General features: G+C 42.9%; 1 protein-coding gene across 1 annotated transcript in view; it reads right to left on the bottom strand.

Moving 5' to 3' along the window:
• Window positions 1–19,399, bottom strand: part of P4HA3 (prolyl 4-hydroxylase subunit alpha 3) — a 32,246-nt gene that overhangs the window by 10,352 nt on the left and 2,495 nt on the right. Inside the window, exons 2-7 of the mRNA XM_008149965.3 lie at window positions 13,716–13,858; window positions 12,829–13,052; window positions 10,064–10,213; window positions 4,280–4,331; window positions 1,868–2,031; window positions 1,448–1,624 (exon numbers count right to left, since the gene is read on the bottom strand). Of these exons, the coding sequence (XP_008148187.3) occupies window positions 1,448–1,624; window positions 1,868–2,031; window positions 4,280–4,331; window positions 10,064–10,213; window positions 12,829–13,052; window positions 13,716–13,858 (910 nt within the window). The remainder of the gene's footprint in view (window positions 1–1,447; window positions 1,625–1,867; window positions 2,032–4,279; window positions 4,332–10,063; window positions 10,214–12,828; window positions 13,053–13,715; window positions 13,859–19,399) is intronic.

Here is a 19,399-nt window from a genome sequence, read left to right as displayed (position 1 = left end):
GGTCACTGTGATGAACTTCACGTCCACAGGGAAGCCCTCTCTGTTTCTTCCTCTCCCCTCAGCTACTCCTCACCCAACTGCCTTTCCCTCAGCGGAAGGCGCGCTTCCTTATGCTGCCATAGCAGGCTCCCTGCACACCCCTCTCTGACAGCACATAGCACAGCGTATTGTAGATCTGTTTCCCCATCATGCAGCACGGCCCTAGAGGGAGAGGACCCACACTCAATCTCTCTGCGGAAGCCAGCCCCGCAGCGTGTGGGCGCGCAGCTCTGTCCCCCGACGAGTGGGGAACGGGTGCTGCATGAACAGCACACCACGCCGGGCGCCCTGATGGGAGTACCTCCGAGCCAGGCCATGCACCATTTGTAAAAAAGGTACAGCCTGGTAGAGCGGTGAGATAGACGGTATTATTTTTCTAAACATTTGCCACATTTCCTGGGCGACAACGAAACGTCCCCTCTCCGTCGACGTCAAGCTTGGCACAGCGACGTGCAGTGCCTTCCCTGTGGGGGAATTCAGCATTCTCTCTCTCCGCCGCAGTGGTGGCCGCCTGCGTGGCTTTCACCAGTGAAAGGTGAACAGAACTGATGTCGGACACGCCCCAGCAGAAGCTTTAGGAGCCAGCTAGGAGTTTGCCATCTCGGTCTGTTTCCTCTCCCAGGAGACCGGCAATGTCCCAAACAGAGGCTGCTCGGTCAGGCTGGGTCCAGAGGGAAGACAGCGGGGGCGGAGCTGCAGCCAGCCCACCGCTGACATGCAATGGGAGAACGAAGCTGACTTGTACTGCTGTTCCGGAGATTAATGTAACTTAGCCTGAGAACTGGTGCCAGGAGGTGGGCGAGGGGCATGACAATCACTGCCCCTCCAAGTTCCTGTTCTGGCTCTAGCTTCATGTGGGACCTTGGTCAAGTCCCTTCTCTTCTCTGGGCCTGTTTCCCCACTAACAAAACAATAAAGCTGAACCAGATCATCTTTCCACTCTGTAAGGCTATAAATCTGGACCAGGATATCACTCGACCCTGTCATGTCACCCTTTTTTTTCTTTTACCAATTACATGAAATGATGGACATTTTGGGAGGATACTTTTTTTTTTTTTTTTTTTTTAGGTTAAATTGGTATACAAGGAAACACACAGAACTGGAGTGTACTCTTTGGTGAGCTTTGACAAATGCCTACCGCTGTGTACTCCATATCCCTAAAAGCTATTGAGAGCACATTTCAACACCCCAGAAAGTCCCTGTACCTTTCCCCAGCCAATCCCCTCCCTCCGGGGTCAACCACTGCTGTGATTTTTTTCACCATGGACAGGTTTTACCGCACAGCTGCCATTTGAACTCCTGAGCCGCTGAAAGGTTTGGCTGCGCAGGCTGTCTGTTCTCACTCTCCTGGACTCCAGGCGTGTGAAGGCACAAAAGGAAGTTCCTGGCAAGCTTTGGGGACACTCACCCACGGTTCTGCCAGCCCCCTAATTTTCTCAGCCTCCACGTCACTGACAAAGTCATGGTAGAGAACAACATAGGGCTCCAGGTGGATGACCTCCTTCCGGACGGGCTGGAGCAGCAGGTAGGGACTGGCATTGGTCTCGTAGGCGCAGTGGAGGCTAGGGATCTGGTAGTGAGTGGGCTGGAAGGCAAGGCTGGAGTCAGCATAGAGGAAAGGGTCTCGGAGCTGGCACGCATTTAGGGGAACTACAGAATCAATGGACTGTGGGAGATCCAGAATGCCGTCACTGATGCTGTCCAAGTGAGTTGTGTGTTTTTTCTCTCAAACTGCATTTTTCTAGCCTTTTCCCTCACATTGCCCCAATTCTGCTCTCTCTCTATAGCCACGCCGGTTCCCCTTTTCTCTTCCTCTGGAACATCCTACCTGGGCACCCAGGGTCTGACACAGCCCCTCGTAGGTGTCTCTGGTCTGCAGGTGGGGCACATTGGGCCTCTGGATGACAGCCGCCGCCACTGCCTGGTTGGCGCTCTCTGCCAAGAGCTTTTCGTATTTCAGGACATTCCTGGCCATCCTCTTATGATCCGGGCCTGGGAGGAGTCAGAGCAGGGGGTAATGCAGATTGGCAAGCACGGCTTCCTGCAGCTTCACTGTCCCCACGGCCAGCACCCGAACACCCTGAGTGACTCCCGGGTCCCCGCACAGGAGGATGTGGGGCCCGCGCCCCCAGAAGAGTACCGGGTATTTTAAAAAGACTGAATTGGGCCTGACAGATCTGAAGGGGTAAAGGCCTTTGGAAAGGAAAGTGGAACTTAACACTCCTAGACCAAGGGGTCATCAGGATGGCAGCTCTCAGACAGGGCGACGGTCAGTGTTTTTGCATAGGGAGTACTCTTCGTCCTTTCATTCGTTCAATTAGTCATCTGTTCCGTAAATCTCCCGTGAACATCTGCTATACACAGATGCTGTGGTTGAACTAACCTCCTAGAGTTTACAGTCTCAGGGGGAAGAGACATTCAGTAGTTACAATGAAACATGACAAGTGAGTGCCATGAAAGAGAAGTTGAGAGCCAAACCCTATAGCAGAGGCCCGGCCTATTCCCTCCTGGAGAACTGGAAGCTAATTAATTCCTGACTCTTCCAGCTCCTTCAAAATTCCTAAATGGCCTAGACACAGAGCAAAGCAGTATGGGACATGGGGGTTCTAGCTTTAGTTCCAGCCCGAGTTCCTGCAGGGTCTTGTGTCTTACTTGTGCCCACTTTGTCTGCAAAAAAGCCCTGTGAGTTGGCAACTACCCCTGGCCTTCTAGCCTCTGTATATGATTCTCAGTGCATCTCAGAAGAAGGTGCTAAGTGGCTCTAATGCTTCCAAAGCATCTCTCTCTGTGGAGCTCAGTGTGCTTCTAACCACCAGCTCCGCCCTGACAAAGGAGGGAAGGAGGGGACAGAAATTACCATCTTTTTTTTTCCTTCATAAGAGGAGAAATGGAATTCTGAAGAATGGAAATGATGACCCCAAAACACCAATGAAAATACTACGAAGCCAGAAATGGAACTGGGGATCTCAATTTGCTGTGTCCTGCTCATCCACTTATAATAGTGCACAATATGGGTTCTCTGGGAGAGGCAGAGATTTTGCCACATCAAGCACAAAAATAAAGGGACATTGGGTTCTCATTTTGCCTGCACCACTAATTGCCCACATGTTTCCAGACCATACAGCTACTTCCTTATCTTACGGGTTTGCCAAATTATCAGAATGGAATAATATTACTAAGTGGATTCATTCAAAAGTGATAGATAAATACCACTGTAAAGTCCTACATGAAATACTTTATACCTATTAAAACATTATATTGATTATGTATCTTTCTTTAGCATCTAAATATCTTATTAAAGGAAAATCTGGGAAGCCATCTGCTACCAAAATTGTACACAAAAATATCCAAGCAGAGAGCTAAGCTAGAAAGTCTCTCTCTTGTTCAACTCTGGTGAGGGTACAACCTCATGTTAATTGGGGAGTTACGCTTGCATAGCAAATGAGCCCTGGTTTAAAGGAAGAACTGGTATCTCTTTGTAGATGTGGTGAATAATCCTGCTGAGTCACTCTCCTTGCACACACAGTTCCCATTGAGTTCACTAGTTCCCAGGTCTACTTCCCAAACCTAGGTCTTTAGATGTCCCTGAAGAAACTGGCTCCCAATCCAGGACCTGTTCCCCATTGAAGCAATATCTACACTACTAAAAGAGAAACATGCAAATTGACCATCACTTCTGCTATGCCAACCAGCCAATCAGGAGGGAATATGCAAATTAGAAGGACAAAGATGGCTGCCGCCCAGCTGTTCCAGGCACGGAGTGGCCTGGCTGGGCAGGATGCCTGCTATGAGAGGGAGGGCAGGGGACAAAGGGATCTACAGGAGCGGCACTCCGGCTGCAGTGAAGACGAAGACTGCAGACTCTGTCTGGAGAGAAGGCCTGGGTCCTGGGTGCCGGAGGAAAACCAGTGCTGGAAGCCAAGGGAAGGAAGGCCTATTGCACAAAACTTCGTGAAATGGCCCCATAGTTAATATATAACTGTTTGGGGGTGGAGGAGGAAAGGACAGATTAGTATCTTCTTCTTAGCATTTTCCAACTAACTTACACTCCCTCCACACTCACACTCCCAATGCATCAATCAGTATGTAAGATTTAATCTAAAATTAGAAATGTGACTTAGATTATGAAATTAGAAAAATAAAAATAGATAGCTGTATTCCACCTGCAGAGATTAAAGGCCAAGAGCAGAAGGGATTTCCAGTAACTCAGACCTGTGGCTTATCTTTTATCATTACGTACTGTAGAGAAGAAACTCCCGGGAGAGGCTGAGGGCAAACGAAACATTTCCCGCCTATAAAAAAAGAAAAGAAAGAAAAGGAAAAGAGTTTACTGCACTGAGGATATCTCCTCTGACCAAATCAATCAATGGATTTTCGAAAGTATTACAAAATATCCTTACCATAAGTAGATAATAAGACTCATCAAAATGAGCAGCAGACTAGAAATGGGGAGGTTCTCTGTCCTAATTCAGGATTTTCAGCCCTGAGGTAAATCAGGTCTCCTCAGTTTCCTCACTTACCAATGACATTACCACCCTTACCAGGGAAGGTAGAAAAATAAGAAAAAATAAACTTTCTTAAAATGTTCTCAAATCCTAAAGCATGCAAGACCATGTAATTGCAGGGTGTTATCATTTGGGTAAATTCCATTATTAAACTTAATATGAAACTATAAAAGTCTTAGTAAAAATATTTTTTTTCTCCAGGCTCAATACTTTCTGGAGTCTACAAAGTTAGTGGAAGTGTGCTAGGCAGTTAGGCCTGAGCAGAGCAAGGACGATAGGCCAGGTACAGAAGGTCACCAGGATGGAAAGCCCTGGGTGCCTAGCAATGGGCAAACCTGGGAAATTCATTCAGACCTGACCTTTCATATCGCTGGTCATGTGGCTCGGGCCCTACCCTGACCTCTCCTCCCCTGGCATGTCACTAGTCATGTGGTATAACCCCTTGGAGGAGGAACAAGGGGCCAAAGAGAGGCCTCATGCGACTCCCATGTTGGCCCTTGCACGACCACTCCCTTAATCCTCAACCCCTATGGATAACATCTAGGCCTCAGTTGTGTTTCAGCCCCAGGCCTAGGAAAACAGCAAAACCAGATAAACAGTGCCATGGCTGACCTCAGGACCAGCTGCATTGACTAATGACCCCCTGACCTGGCGCCGACCAATCAGTGGAGACCACAACCCTGAAAGGACACACTTGGAAAGCTGATGAATATTCTATTGAGATCCTCCCCTGGGACCTTCAGGTAAATAACCCTCAAGACCAGCACCCAGTTTGGCTCTCTCTTGAGCAAGCCTGCACCTTTCTCCACCCCCTTCTCTCAGGTGCGTCTTCCTTGCCTCTGTCTTTCTCCTCAATTCCAAGGGCCCTTCTTTTGCCTCTGACTTGTTTCCTAAGCCCATGCCCAGCTGGCTCACTTTTCTTCCCTCTGTGACTTTCTAAATAAACTTTGGCTTGTAGTATTTGAATCTTTGCTCTGAATTCTTTCTTAGCCAGAACTCAAGTACTGAGGTTGCTGAGCCAAGGTTCCATCTGACTCCACTGGTCCAACACCTGGTGCCGTTTTGCTGCCAACAGGAGGGAGGCAAAGGAATACCTCAACCTGAAACATTCCTACTACATAGTAATGAACCCTTCCTGTAGCCATTCAACCTTGGGCAAAAGTAAACAGGACTTTCCAGACAAACCTGAGGAACAGACCAGGTTAGGTGGGCTGTCTCCTTGCTCTCGGATGATGGTGAACTGATCGAACTCTATTTCCTTCTGGTCATTTTATTCTTGCATATTAAAATTTTTATTTTTAGCCCTAGCTGGTTTGGGTCAGTGGATAGAGTGTCAGCCTGTGGACTGAAGGGTCCCAGGTTCGATTCCAGTCAAGGGCACATGCCCGGGTTACAGGCTTGATCCCCGGTAGGGAGTGTGCAGGAGGCAGCCAATCAATGATTCTCTCTCATCATTGATGTTCCTATCTCTTTCTCCCTCTCCCTTCCTCTCTGAAATCAATAAAAAAATATATATTTAAAATATTTTTAGTTTTAGTGATAAGAGCAATAAGCACGTTATAAAACATACGAGACAGTGTCCATGGGTTACGCATATATACATACAAGTTCAATAGGGTGGTGAAGGGGTCAATAGGGGGAAAAAGGAGACATATGTTATACTTTCAACAATAAAGATCTAAAAATAAATAAATAAATAAATAAATAAATAAATAAATAAAACATGAGAAATAGAAAAACAATGCTCCACTGGAACCCAGACACTCCACGCACTCTGGATACATATAGTCTTTACATAGTTATAATCCTATGTGATATATACATATTCATATCCTGATTGTTTCACTCGACATGGTTATCAGGAATGGTTTTTATGTATCATTACAAAATTAGTCTTCAGAGACAGCATTTTAAAATTATTATTTTTAAATGTGGTAAAAAACACACACATAAAAATAAATTTACCGCCTTAACCACTTCTAAGTGTACAGTATTAAATAAATTCACATTGTTGTGCAACCAATTGCCAGAACTTTTTCAATCTTGCAAAACTGAAAGTCTGTACCCATTAAACAACACCCAATTTCCTCTTCCCCTCACCCCTAGTAACCACAATCAGCTTTGTCTCTATGAAGCTGACCCATATAAGTGGAATCATACAGTATTTGTCTATTTGTGACTGGCTTGCTTTATTTGGCATAATGTCCTTAAGGTTCACCTATATTGTGACATGTGTCAGATTTCCTTCTTTTTTTAAGGCCGAATAATATTCCATTATATGTATAGACCGCATTTGCTTATCCATTCATCCTTTGATGGACACACGGGCTGCTGCCACCTCTTAGCTGTTGTGAATAGAGCTGCTATGAACATGGGTGTGCAAGAGATTCGGCATTTTTAATGGGTGCATTTTAGTTCATCAAGAAGCTACATCACAGATGACCTAGCCATTCCACTATTGTGGGATATGCAGATCGTTTCTAATTATTTAATATCATTAATTATTCTTTTTTATACTTAACAAAGGAATAGTTAAGTAATCTATTGATATCTTATAATGTCAGATATTAACTAAGGGTTATAGTTTTTCAAACTCTTGAAATGAAGAGAACTATAATGTAATTTTATGTATTTTTAAAATGAAGGTTTTTTTTCATAAAATAGAGTTACATTTTATCAAGAACAATGTTAGAATTACTTTTTATGTTTCAGTTAAATTTCTTTGGAATGTGTATACTAAATAATGTTAAATGGAAAAAGAGAACATACACTTGGTGGTATGTAATATAATCATAATTGCTTCCATGTATTGAGTACATATGTGTCAGTGTTAGGGTGTTACACGTATGAGCTCATTTAATCCTCACAACAACTCTTTGAGGTGAGCATTGAATGGCAGTAGAATATGCTATCCCAAAATATGCCTTTTTGGCGTAAGGATTATTCTAACCTAAATATTTTGAGAAAGAGCAGACACAGGAGACATTCTGAAAACCAGAGTAGTGTTACCCTTTTGTAAGGGACCTAAAGGGAATCCCCATTTGTAAGTATCTCCCTCTGTGGGCCAGGAAGGGAAGGACGACTCTAAATCACAAGAGAATCTTATCCATTAAAATCTGCACTTTACCTTTGTTTACCATGTTTTTCTGGGTAACCTCCCATAACTGGCCTCTCCTCATAGCTTTCTTTCTTTGTCTTTAGCTGAAGCTGGTATTTTTTTTTTTAATTTCTATTTTCATTTTTCAATTACAGTTGACATGTAATATTATATTAACTTCAGGTATACAACATAGTGATGAGACATTTATATAACTTACAAAGTGATCACCCTGATCTGTCTGGCCCCCATCTGGCACCATACATAATTATTACACTATTACTTGCTGTAAACTGAAGATGATATTTAAGGTGGTATCTTAGGTCACCTCAGAGAGTTACTCATTTTTCCCCAGGTATTCCCCATGTACTAACATTAGGTATACACTTTAATAAACTTCTGTTTATTTTTCCTCTTGTTAATCTATCTTTTATTATAGGGAGGTCTCAGCCAAAACTCAGAAGGTTAGAAGGAAAATTATTTTCCCTCCCCTACAGCATCATTATTATTCCCATTTTAAAGATAAGAAAACTGAGGTTCAGGGAGTACACTGCCCAAGTTTTCACAGAATTTGAACCTAGTCTGTCTGGCTTCAGAGCTTATGGTTTAACTACTCAATAATATTTTACTAAAATATATCATGAAAAAATACTATGTATGATTATATAAAATATAATTATATAACATTATAATTATATACTTTTTCATGGTATACATCTATAATAATCTATAATAATAAAAGGGTAATATGCTAATTAGACTGGATGTCCTTCCTGACGAAGCCAGGCCTGGAGGGAAGCCAGCTCGGGTCCCAGGTGCTGGCAGCCAGGGAAGGAAGACCTACTCTTGCATGAATTTTTGTGCATCAGGCCTCTAGTATATTATATATAAACATGTGTATATAAATTATATGTGTGTGTGTATATATATATATATATATATATATATATATATACACACACACACACACACACCATATATAATTTCATATGATAATGAAAAGTCCATGAACAGACATGGATTTCTAATTTACTGGGGGTAAAAAAGGGAACATACAGGGTCTATAAGACAATGCCTTATGTGTTCTATTACTGTTGCATGAAAAATGTGCTGTCAGAGCACAAAGAAGGAGAGTCTGTGGAGTCTCAGGAGAACTAAGAAAGACTTCACAAAATAGGTGACATCTGAGCTATGCCTTGTAAGATGAATAAAATTTACCAGACAAAGCACGATTGTGGGAAGGGAGATTTTGTCAGTGAGTAGAAGAGAAATCTAAGTCATCACGGGGGGTGGGGAGAAGGGCAAAATTAACAATCACACACTGGATTGAAAACCCCAACTTTCAGGGTAAGCTGCTTTAGTTTATCTTCTCTGAGTCTCTCAGTGTCAATTCTCCATTTTCTTCCTCTATTAAAATTCAATTACTTCCTGCGCTTTGCTGCATCACAGTGATTCTATTTCGGTTTTAATATGTAGCAATTGGGCAAGAAAGTTAGGAGAGGCACCCTGGAAAGTTTTATAACAAAGATCCACTTACCGGAAACTTCCATGAGAGGAACCAGACCATTTGCTGCACTGAGAATAGATACGATTTGGGAGCAACATGTGGGGTTGGACCGCCCATATCCTCCTCCCTTTTCTCAGCAAAAGGGGGAAAGAAAAAGGAATGTAGGGAGTAGAACTGGTTTATTAGCTTTGGAAACTAAGGAATTGGCTCTGCAGTGACTTTTTCAGCCTATTCTTGAAGACTGTACAAAGCAGTTGGGAAATGGGGTTAGCTATACCAAAAGATGGCAGTTCCCATATTTAGGGAAATGAGCTTCCACGTGAGGGACAACAGGTCGAAGATCAACAGCATCAAGGAAAATCTGGAGGAGGCGTTGAGCTGGTACTATGGACCAATAAGGCCCGCTCTATAGCTGGACACTAGTCATGTTACAATGGACTTGATTGCAGATGGAAGAGGACAGCAATCAAACTTCTTCCTTGGACATTCGCAATATCATGGCATAACATCTGTGAAGAGTTATGAATTGTTGAGAGTGCAAAAGTGATCTACATTGACCGTGAAGCTATTAAACATTTGTTGATGTAGCTGTTGCTGCTACGGGTGAAAGACTGCCCTCCTACGTGGGAGATGATGATTTCAAAGTAGTCAGTGCAATGGAAAGAGCACTGGATTAAGAGTCAGACAGACTTGGACAAGTGAACTTTGTGACAAGTTAGGAATTCTTTTGAGATTTAGCTTACTCACATATGAAATGCGGAAATAATAAAATTACCGCCCTGCTTGACTCACATTTGGTCCTGTTAGGAAGATGAAATAGATTAAGAGACATGAAAATGCTTACAAAATTGCAACGTGAATATAAAGCATTACATTTATTGTGATGAAAGCAGTGAGTCTCACGTACTCCCCTACCTGGAAATAGGCAAAGGCCAAGTGATCCAAGGCATCCTCTAGACTTGCCTCATCCTCTGTATTCCACTCTCCGTAAGATCCTCGGAAGAGACTGACGGCCTCCTCCAGCCATGGAATGGCATGGTAGTAATCCCCCATGTCATAGGCCACCTATAGCAAACAGGTACTATCATTAAAGCCATAGTCCACAGGCAGAGGAAAGGAAATGACATGCAAAGAGGGGGGGGGGGGGGCTTTGGAACCCAACACAGCAAGTTTTCATCTCAGATTCATTTAAATTCAATTTATTAAGCACCTATTACATACAAGGCATTGCACTAGGTACAGAGAAGACACAAGATTCTTGCATTTAAGGAATTTATAATCTGGAGAGAAGACAGATATGAACTCAAGTTAACTATAATACTGGACAGATTGGCATGAATGCTCAAAGGAAATATATATATATATATATATATATATATATATATATATATATATATGGATTTGAATACAACAAGGTTGGGAGGAAGGGCATTTTAAGATGAGGGAATGGTAGAAACAGAAGCCAAAGCAAGAATGTGTTCAAGTAATACATTGTGACTGTGGTGTAAGGTGAAGAGAAGCAGGAAATGAACTTAAAAGGGCAGCATGGGCTAAGCTAATGAGAGTTATGAATGTCTTGTTTTTAGGAAGATATTGCTAGCAGCAGTGTGAGGAATGGACTAGTTCATTCATTTATTTATTCAATATTTACTGAGTGTCTATAATGTACCTGGTGGTCCCTGCCCTTAAAGGTAATAAAATCAAGGGGCTTGTGATAAACCAATAATTGTGAAACAATGCATTAGACACCATAATGAAGGTAGACCTGGGAATGGTATGAGAGCTCAATGCATTGCTCTATATTAAATGTTGGAATATGGCAACATGTACTAGACATAGCACCTGTCTCTTAATAGCTCACCACTAACTAGAATACCAGAACTGCTAGTGGAATTTCCTGGAAATTGATGTGGGAGACAGCATGGAATTATAAAGTCGCAGAGCTGGAAGGATTCTTACAAAATGATCAAATTCAGGTATAACTTCCAGATAGGCAGAAAGACAGCAGAATGTAGAGATACTGTGACTCTGCAGCATAACTATAAGTCAATTCCTATCCCAGGCCTGCACTTTACCTGCTGTGTCATCTCTCTGGTCCTCAAGTTCCCTATTTGTGACAAGATTGAGTTGAAGAATTATAATAAAAAATGACTGAACCTTTTCTGCTAAGTTGACAATTTATTTATTTAAGATTTCCATGAGAAAGATTGAGATAATTGGAATCCTTCCAACCACAGAGACTTAGAAATTTTGAATAAAACATAAACATTTTATTATATATTTCCAAGAAAGAATAGAAAATACCCAGGCACCAGAAACAAAAAAGGAGCAGCTGAAAATGCAAGCAATAAACTGATGAGTAGATGCTGAAGCTGCCTGGGATGGGGTAAGTCTTAGTAACCTTGGTACTTAGTAACCTTAGATTGTAATGCCCACATGAGGACAGATGAGTCTTCTGCAGACCTCCCCAAATCTAGGAATTGGAATTTAGACACATTCATAAAACTGTAACCCATTGAAAGAATGGGTTAAGAATAAGAGTAGACCAGAAAAAAATCTACCCACTGCCACAAGGAGAAAAGAAAGTTGGTTTGTTTCTGTTGGCTCTGGTTAGGGGAATAAAATAGCTCCTTAGAATATTAGTAACCCTAAGCCTATGCTTCACATGAGTTTAGGGTGTGAATTTACATTATTCATATAGTTAAGGAACCATCAGGCCAATAAATCAATATGAAAATAGATCTAAGGCCACAGCAAATCAAAACCATGAGTTATCACTTCACACCTGATGATTCAGCTCTAATTCCATTCAGGGTCTCAGAAAAGGAAAAATGGTCCATAGAGAGGCTTAGGGCAACTCACGCTGCATTACTTTGGAAGACTGATCCTCAAAACCTGGAAACAGGACACATGAGGCCCACTCTCAGATCAGCTAATGAATACCACAGGAGTTGGGGGTTAACCACTTTCCTGCAGTATGCATCTTCAAAATTAAAAAGGATTTACGCCACTACTTTTTAAAGCAACGGCTAACAAAGAGTATATTGTAAAATGACCCCTCCAGGTGTGCTTATGACTTATGATCAAAGATCAGTGAAATATCTCATACGGGAGCTTCCTGAAGTCTATTTCCTCCAGTAACGTTAGAGTGAATGGCCTGTTTTGTGACACTACTTTAATTTAGTATTTCTAAATTCCCAGGAAATGGACGAGAGATTCCAGAGAGTCTTGGCAGGCCGACTGCCCATGATCTTCCCTCCACGCCACCCTCTCCTATCCCTTTCCCCCACCCGTGCATCCACAGTCAGGGTGCTATCGTTAGGGCGACCAAAGGACCATTTTACCCAGGGCAGTCCCAGTTTATGTTTGTTGTCCTGGCTAATAACACCCTTCCACTCTCAATAGTGTCCTAAGTATATGGTCACTGTAGCTATCCTGGAAAGAGGCTGGGATTTGGAGTTAAAAGACCCAGGTTCAAATTTTAGTTCTACTTAAAATCGTGAAACACTAGGTTTCAAACCTCTCTGAACCTCAGTTTCTTCGCCTGAAAATGGGAAGTAACAACAAATGTCCAAGTGTGCTGTCAGAATTAGAAAAATGTACAAACCAACCGGGATGTAATTATTTCGCCCACAAGAAAGTAGCCCTTAGCAATTCACCCTCTCCCTGAACATCGTTACCTTGCCAACCTGGAAGCAGTCGTCAGCCGTGAGGGAGAAACGCCGGCTGGGACGGTACAGGTCAGTGACCTGGGAGCCGGTGGCTCTCTGAAAGACGCCGCGGGCCAGGCCCTTCACGTCGAGCACGTACACGTCCTGCAGCCGCATCAGGGCCCTGGCTGCTCCCTCCAGGTCCTCAAAGGCTGGCAGGTCCTGCTCCACCTCCTCGAAGCCATCCTTCAGAGCTGAAAACAGCCCCCCATTCAAAAAGCAGGCGGTGAGCGTTTAACACGTGCAAGGCATAATTACCTGTTCACATATTTCAAGAACAAAGATAATGTTGGATTTGCTCTTCTCAGTGGCAGGCACCGCTCCTGGCACCGAGTGGATGCTCAACACAACCTTCAGAATAAGGAAGAAAGGCTCTGGGGTGAAAACTAAGGCACACCCCTTTATCGCACCGTTCCCTCCCCTCTGTCTCCAGGAGTCTTGCCCTTTGCAGGGACAATTATTTTTCCTCCTGACTTCCCTAAAGGCAACACACTTGTTCAAATACAAAGCAGAGTAAGTTAAGAAAGTGATCCGGCTACAGATCACACTGCAGTGGCAACGTAATGAAGCAGAAATTATTAGAAGACATCACTTTTTACATATATGTAAATGGGGTGATCTTTTGGATTCGATCCAAAATCAAGTGAGATCATGGATAGGAAGGTACTTTCTAATGTAAACGTATATAAACTTATTAACAAGGGGACCCAGTTCTTTGTGATAATTAGAGCTAAGGAGATCAAGTAATACCTAACCCACTTCATAATCCTTCATCACATCCCCTCAGAATCTCTCTCCTGTCCACTGAGTCAGGAGATAGAATCTTCTCTTTACCCTCCAGCCCTCCTCCTCATTACCTCGGGTGTTCTCACTCGCCTCCAGGCTATGTACCACATTCCTCCAGTCGGACTGTAGGCGTTTGATGAGCGTAAATGCAAGCAGAGGGTTAGACACAGGGGTTGCTGAGTCCTCATGCAAAGAAAGCACCTTGTCATAGAACCTGAAAGAGAGGACTAGGATGATCTCACCTACCGATGCAACCGGACACCTAGGAAAGGCTGGCATGAAGAGCAGTCAAAATGAAATGCTGAATCCCTGGAGACTCATGGAACATTGTAACCCATAAGCAAAAAGAAAAAGAAAAAGAAAAAGAAAACAAAACTACCATCACAACAAAAGTAGGTCTCTTCATTTGTTCATTCCATGAGTCAGTCTCTACCAGTCAATATTGTACCTCAGGCACCATGCTAAGGGCTAGAGATACAAAGGCAAGGCAGAGTCCAGCTCTCAAGGAGTTCACAATCCAGAAAGTCATTTTTTCTCTCTCATCATTCTATATCCCATCCTTAGAATCTGGTAGAAACGCGAACACACTGTTCAATTAATTGCAATAATTGTGATACATGCTATGAGAAAAGTGAGCATATAATGCTATGGAACGCTAGAGCAATTTGTAGGCAGGACACCTAACCCAGGTGGGAGTTAGAAATACAAGGGCAGAGCCCTGGATGGGTAGCTCAGTTGGTTAGAGCATTGTCCTAATATGCCAAGGTTGTGGGTTTGATCCCCAGTCAGGGCACATACAAGAAGCAATCACTGAATACATAAACAAGTGAAACAACAAATCCATGTTTCTCTTTCTCTCTCCCTCAAAATCAATAAATAAAATTTTTTTTAAAGGAGAAAGAAATATAAGAAAGACTTCCCAGAGGGGATGGCACTTGATCTGAGTCCTGAAGGATTACAATAGGGATAGCTACTACTTATTGAGTCCTCACCATGTATTAGGCATTCTGCTAAGCGTTTTAAATACATAGTCTCATTTAATCCCCCAACAACCCTCAGAATAGATTTGATCATACCCATCTTACAGGAGAAGAAACTGAAACAAGGCCATACTATTAGCAACCAAACCAAGAATGAACCCAAGCCTGCCTGACTCTGAAGCCTGTTCTCAGCTGACTGTGCCATAGTGTTTCCATGGATCTAGAACAAAGAAGGGAGGAAGAGTGTTTTTTGAGCCAACAGGGACTAATGTGTACAAAGGCCTAGAGCCGTGGTCGGCAAACTGCGGCTCGCGAGCCACATGCGGCTCTTTGGCCCCTTGAGTGTGGCTCTTCCACAAAATACCACGGCCTGGGTGAGTCTATTTTGAAGAAGTGGCATTAGAAGAAGTTTAAGTTTAAAAAATTTGGCTCTCAAAAGAAATGTCAATCGTTGTACTGTTGATATTTGGCTCTGTTGACTAATGAGTTTGCCGCCCACTGGCCTAGAGGTATGACATGTATTTGTTCATTCAACAAGTCACTCTATACTGGCTACTTGTCACACTCCATGCCAGAAGTTGGCCAAGACAGGGTCCCATGCTCAAGGATTTCATAGATAAGAAAACAGATGTTTTCCTCATCACTCTATGCCTAAGTTCAATACATACTTCTATGAAAGAATGAATGAAATACTATAATATCCTAGGAGTTAAGAACAAAATTGTGAGTAAGACAGTAACCTTGGTCTCAGAGACTCACAGTCTAGTGGGTAATTTAGACACAAATAATGACATGACAGATGCAACACCAGACCTATGAACAAGGCTTAGGGGGAGTATAGAAGGGAGTGATTGATTTGGCCAGAGCAGGTCAGAGAAGATCATCTCTCCTTTCACAAATGAGGTAATAAACCGAGACTTGATGGGGGAATGTAAACATGAGGAAGGGAGGAGGAAGCCTCCTTCCAGGTGGGCAGAGGCAGTCCCAAGGATGCAAAGGTACAGAGAGAGAGAGAGAGATGGCAGGGGACTTACAAGCAGTTTAGTAGTGCTGGAGCACAGGGGCCTTGGGAGTTGGGCAGATCAGACTGGAGAAGTGAGGAGCAACTCAGGCCTTGCTGAGGAATTTGGTTTTTACCCTGAGTGCAACTAGGAGCCACTGAAAGGGTTTTGTTTTTTTTAAATATATTTTTATTGATTTCAGAGAGGAAGGGAGAGGGAGCGAGAAATAGAAACATCAATGATGAGAGAGAATCATTGACCAGCTGTCTCCTGCATGCCCCGCAATGGGGACCAAGCCCTCAACCCGGGCATGTGCCCTTGGCCGGAATCAAACCCGGGACCCCTCAGTCCACAGGCCGATGCTCTATCCACTGAGCCAAACCAACCAGGGCCACCAAAAGGTTTTAAGTGAAAGTGGGATATGTTGACATATACACTGAGTGGCCAGATTATTATGATCTCTGAACGCATAATAATCTGGCCTCTCTCTCTCTCTCTCTCCATATATATATTAGAGGCCCGGTGCATGAATTCGTGCATGGGGGGGGGGCAGTCCGTCTAGCCTGGCCAGGGGGAGGGGACATGGGCGGGTGGCTGGCCTGCCTGCTGGTCGAACTTCTGGTCGAGGGGACAATTTGCATATTAGCCTTTTATTATATAGGATATACACTGAGTGGCCAGATTATTATGTGTTCAGAGATCATAATAATCTGGCCACTCAGTGTATAAGTCTGTGAAAGGGTGGGGAGGAGGGTTCGGAAATGGAAGTGACTGCAGGCAGGAAGACCAGTTTGGAGGCTATTTCAAAACTGCAAGCAAGAGACCAGGAGAATCTGAACAATAACAGTGACATGTAGACACTGATGATGGCTAATGGGGAATGAAGAGGTAATGTTTTCCAGTGTGCTTCCATTTGCAGGACAGGGCCAGAAGAGTGGGGCCAGAAGTGACCATCTTTCTAGTTAATTTCTCTCCTCAGACATCCTGCAAGAGTGTTCATGTAAGCAAAAGATGCTGTCTCCTCTTCTGGTCTACTATGGTTATTCCACTCCTAACAGCGGGATTATATTATTGAAATGTATTGATTTTAAAAAGGCAGGCTTAAGAGCTCTAGTCCTGCCCTCAAAGAATTTCCCCCTTGTATTAAAATTATTAATTTCCAAGAAATATAATAACAACAAAGGAAGTGAAAGAAAAGAGTGTGATCAAAGTGAAAAGGATATGGATTTACGTGAACGTGTACAAGAGCACGTGAGAATATAGGAGTTCTTTGGCAAGAGTGGGGACCTCCATGGGCGGAAAGGGATGAAAGTGAAGAACAGAGATGGTGGTTGGGTGAGAGGATTTCAATACCTTCAAGCAGAGTCTGACCTAAAGATTGCTCAAGCGTGGTTCCTGCAGCGATCAAACAGAGCTCGAGAACAGAAGATGACTTGCTTCACGGTGCTTCCGGGGAGCCACGTATTCAATTCAAGCATAAACTAAGGCAGGAGAATCGGGACCTGGGTGCCCCCGGGAGGGAACGGGAAGCCTGTCAAATACCAGGATGTCTCTGATCCCCAAGCAGGGCTGTTTGAGAGTGGTTACCCTAGGGTTTTGAAACTACACCAGTCTCAGGGTGTGGGTGTTGTGTTTTTTTCTTTTATTACCCATTATTTCCTGCATCAGCTCCATATGGAACTACTTAATGAAAGATATTCCATTGCTCGATGAAAAAACTTCTCAGCAGAGAGGTGGGCCTGAGTCCAACCTGCAGAGTAAGTGACCAGAAACAACTGAGGCTGAACGGGCAGTGATTTTATAAGACGGTTGGACTGGGAGGAGACCTGAGACTTATCCTGACCCAGCCTCCAACTATCCTTCAGTTTCTCCCTCTATAAAATGACAGAGCTGGTCTAGTCTAGAAGATCTCTCTTCTAGCGTGACCGTTCTAGTATTTCTTTCCATCACCTTTTCCGCAACTGAATAAATAGATTCCTCATCTGGTACTTGAGGACTGATGTCTAACAGGCAACAGAGGAAACTGAGGCACAAAAGGAAAGAGGTAAGGCAGAGAGGTGAAGATTGTCCCAAGCCATCAATCAGATCAAAAGCACTATCTCTTTTTCTCTTCGCAGCCCACTTTGCGTGACGGGCTCAATTTATTTAGCACAGGGGTCTGATCTTCCCCTGCAGCACATAATTCAGTTCAGCGCTCAGATACATCATTTTTCTGTTACAGAGAGAAAAAAAAACACCCTATCCACTAATATCTGAGGTTGAGGCTGGTTTGGAATCTAAACGCTGGCCCAATGCCCAGCCTCTGAGCAAATAGCTGGTTTTCAGAGACTGAGTAACTGGATGCCGAATTCAAACCTCACGGTTTCCTAAATGGCAAATGCTGCTGAGAGTGGAAAAGCAGATCCTTTCCTTAAAGAATCTGCACATAAAATGTGCAACCCAATTCCTGCATTAGACAGAGCCTGGACAGATGATCCAACCACAATACATGGGCTATTTTAATTCAATATGTTTCTCCTTTGGAATTCAGAAATGGGTTTGCTTCAGTTCTTCTGAGACATTCAGAATGGTTAATTCTTAGCACAGAAATAACTGCTTGCTGGCCCTACTCTTTCAATCTTGGTAGTTTTTAAAAACTGTATCAATAAAAAGAGCTAGGGGTTAATTATATATATATATAACATATATATATGTTATATTTACTGTATATATGTAATGAATATATACTATACTAGTATATAACAATATATACTATAACTAGCATAATTTTTATTTATTAATGTGGGTAGAGAGTAGTTTCAACCCCCCAAAAATGTCATTTTTAAATTTAAAAATTCAAAGAAGACTATCAACTGAGGCCCTTAGAAATAACATCTCAAGTCCATGAAATCACCAGATTGGGAGTATAAGAACATGAGCAGGAACTGCCAAAATTCTTGCTTTAAAAAGCAAACATTTCACTAGGTTTTAGAACACTGATTTGAGAACAGACAGTCTCAAAAATATCAAATTACACTTTCTGAAATAACACATCCATAAGTCATATGAGAAGAGAACCTAGAATTTTTCCGATTCTTTTTTATTATCTGAGCTCTCACAGTCCTAGTTACTGCTTACAGCCAAACGTGGGGTCTAGTTTCACTGTCTTAACAATCGCAAAGACCTAACATTTACTGAGCAATCATTACATTCCAAGCACAATGAAAAATACCTTTATATGGTACTTAATCCCTCCAGCAGCCCTATGGGGGTAGGTACTCTCATTACCATTATTTTACAGATTAAAAAGCGAATGCTTAAAGAGGTAAAGAAACTTGCCCAAAGTCAGAGCCAAGGATTCAAATAGAGGTCTATTAAATTCCTGAATCCAGACTCTTAACCATTATGTACTCTGGCTGCTCATAAACCTCAGGTCTGGGTCCTGCCATATCAGATAAGCAAGCAGTAGAACATCATAGCACGATGGACGGAGAGTCAAAAGGGCTGTGTTCTAGTCCTGGATTTATAATCTTGGATAAAGTCCTTCAGTGTTCTCATAGTTTAAATAATTTCTCATTTGCCTAAGAGAGTAATACAAACCTACTTCAGAGCACTGTGTGTCAGAGAGAATTAAGTGAGGGAAGGTTTGTGCAAAACCTCCCACTTTGACAATGACAAGGGTGATAAGACAGGGAAGCCCTGCCACATGCTTTAATCGACAGGCCCTCTTCTGAGCTTGTTCCCTGAGAGGCTGGGCATGGGCATCACAGTTCTTTTATTTATTTATTTTTAAAA

Source organism: Eptesicus fuscus, chromosome 13 (genome assembly GCF_027574615.1).
Source record: "Eptesicus fuscus isolate TK198812 chromosome 13, DD_ASM_mEF_20220401, whole genome shotgun sequence".
NCBI lineage: Eukaryota > Metazoa > Chordata > Mammalia > Chiroptera > Vespertilionidae > Eptesicus > Eptesicus fuscus.
Note: the sequence above shows the minus strand (reverse complement) of the source record. Positions and strands in the feature narration are given on the sequence as shown.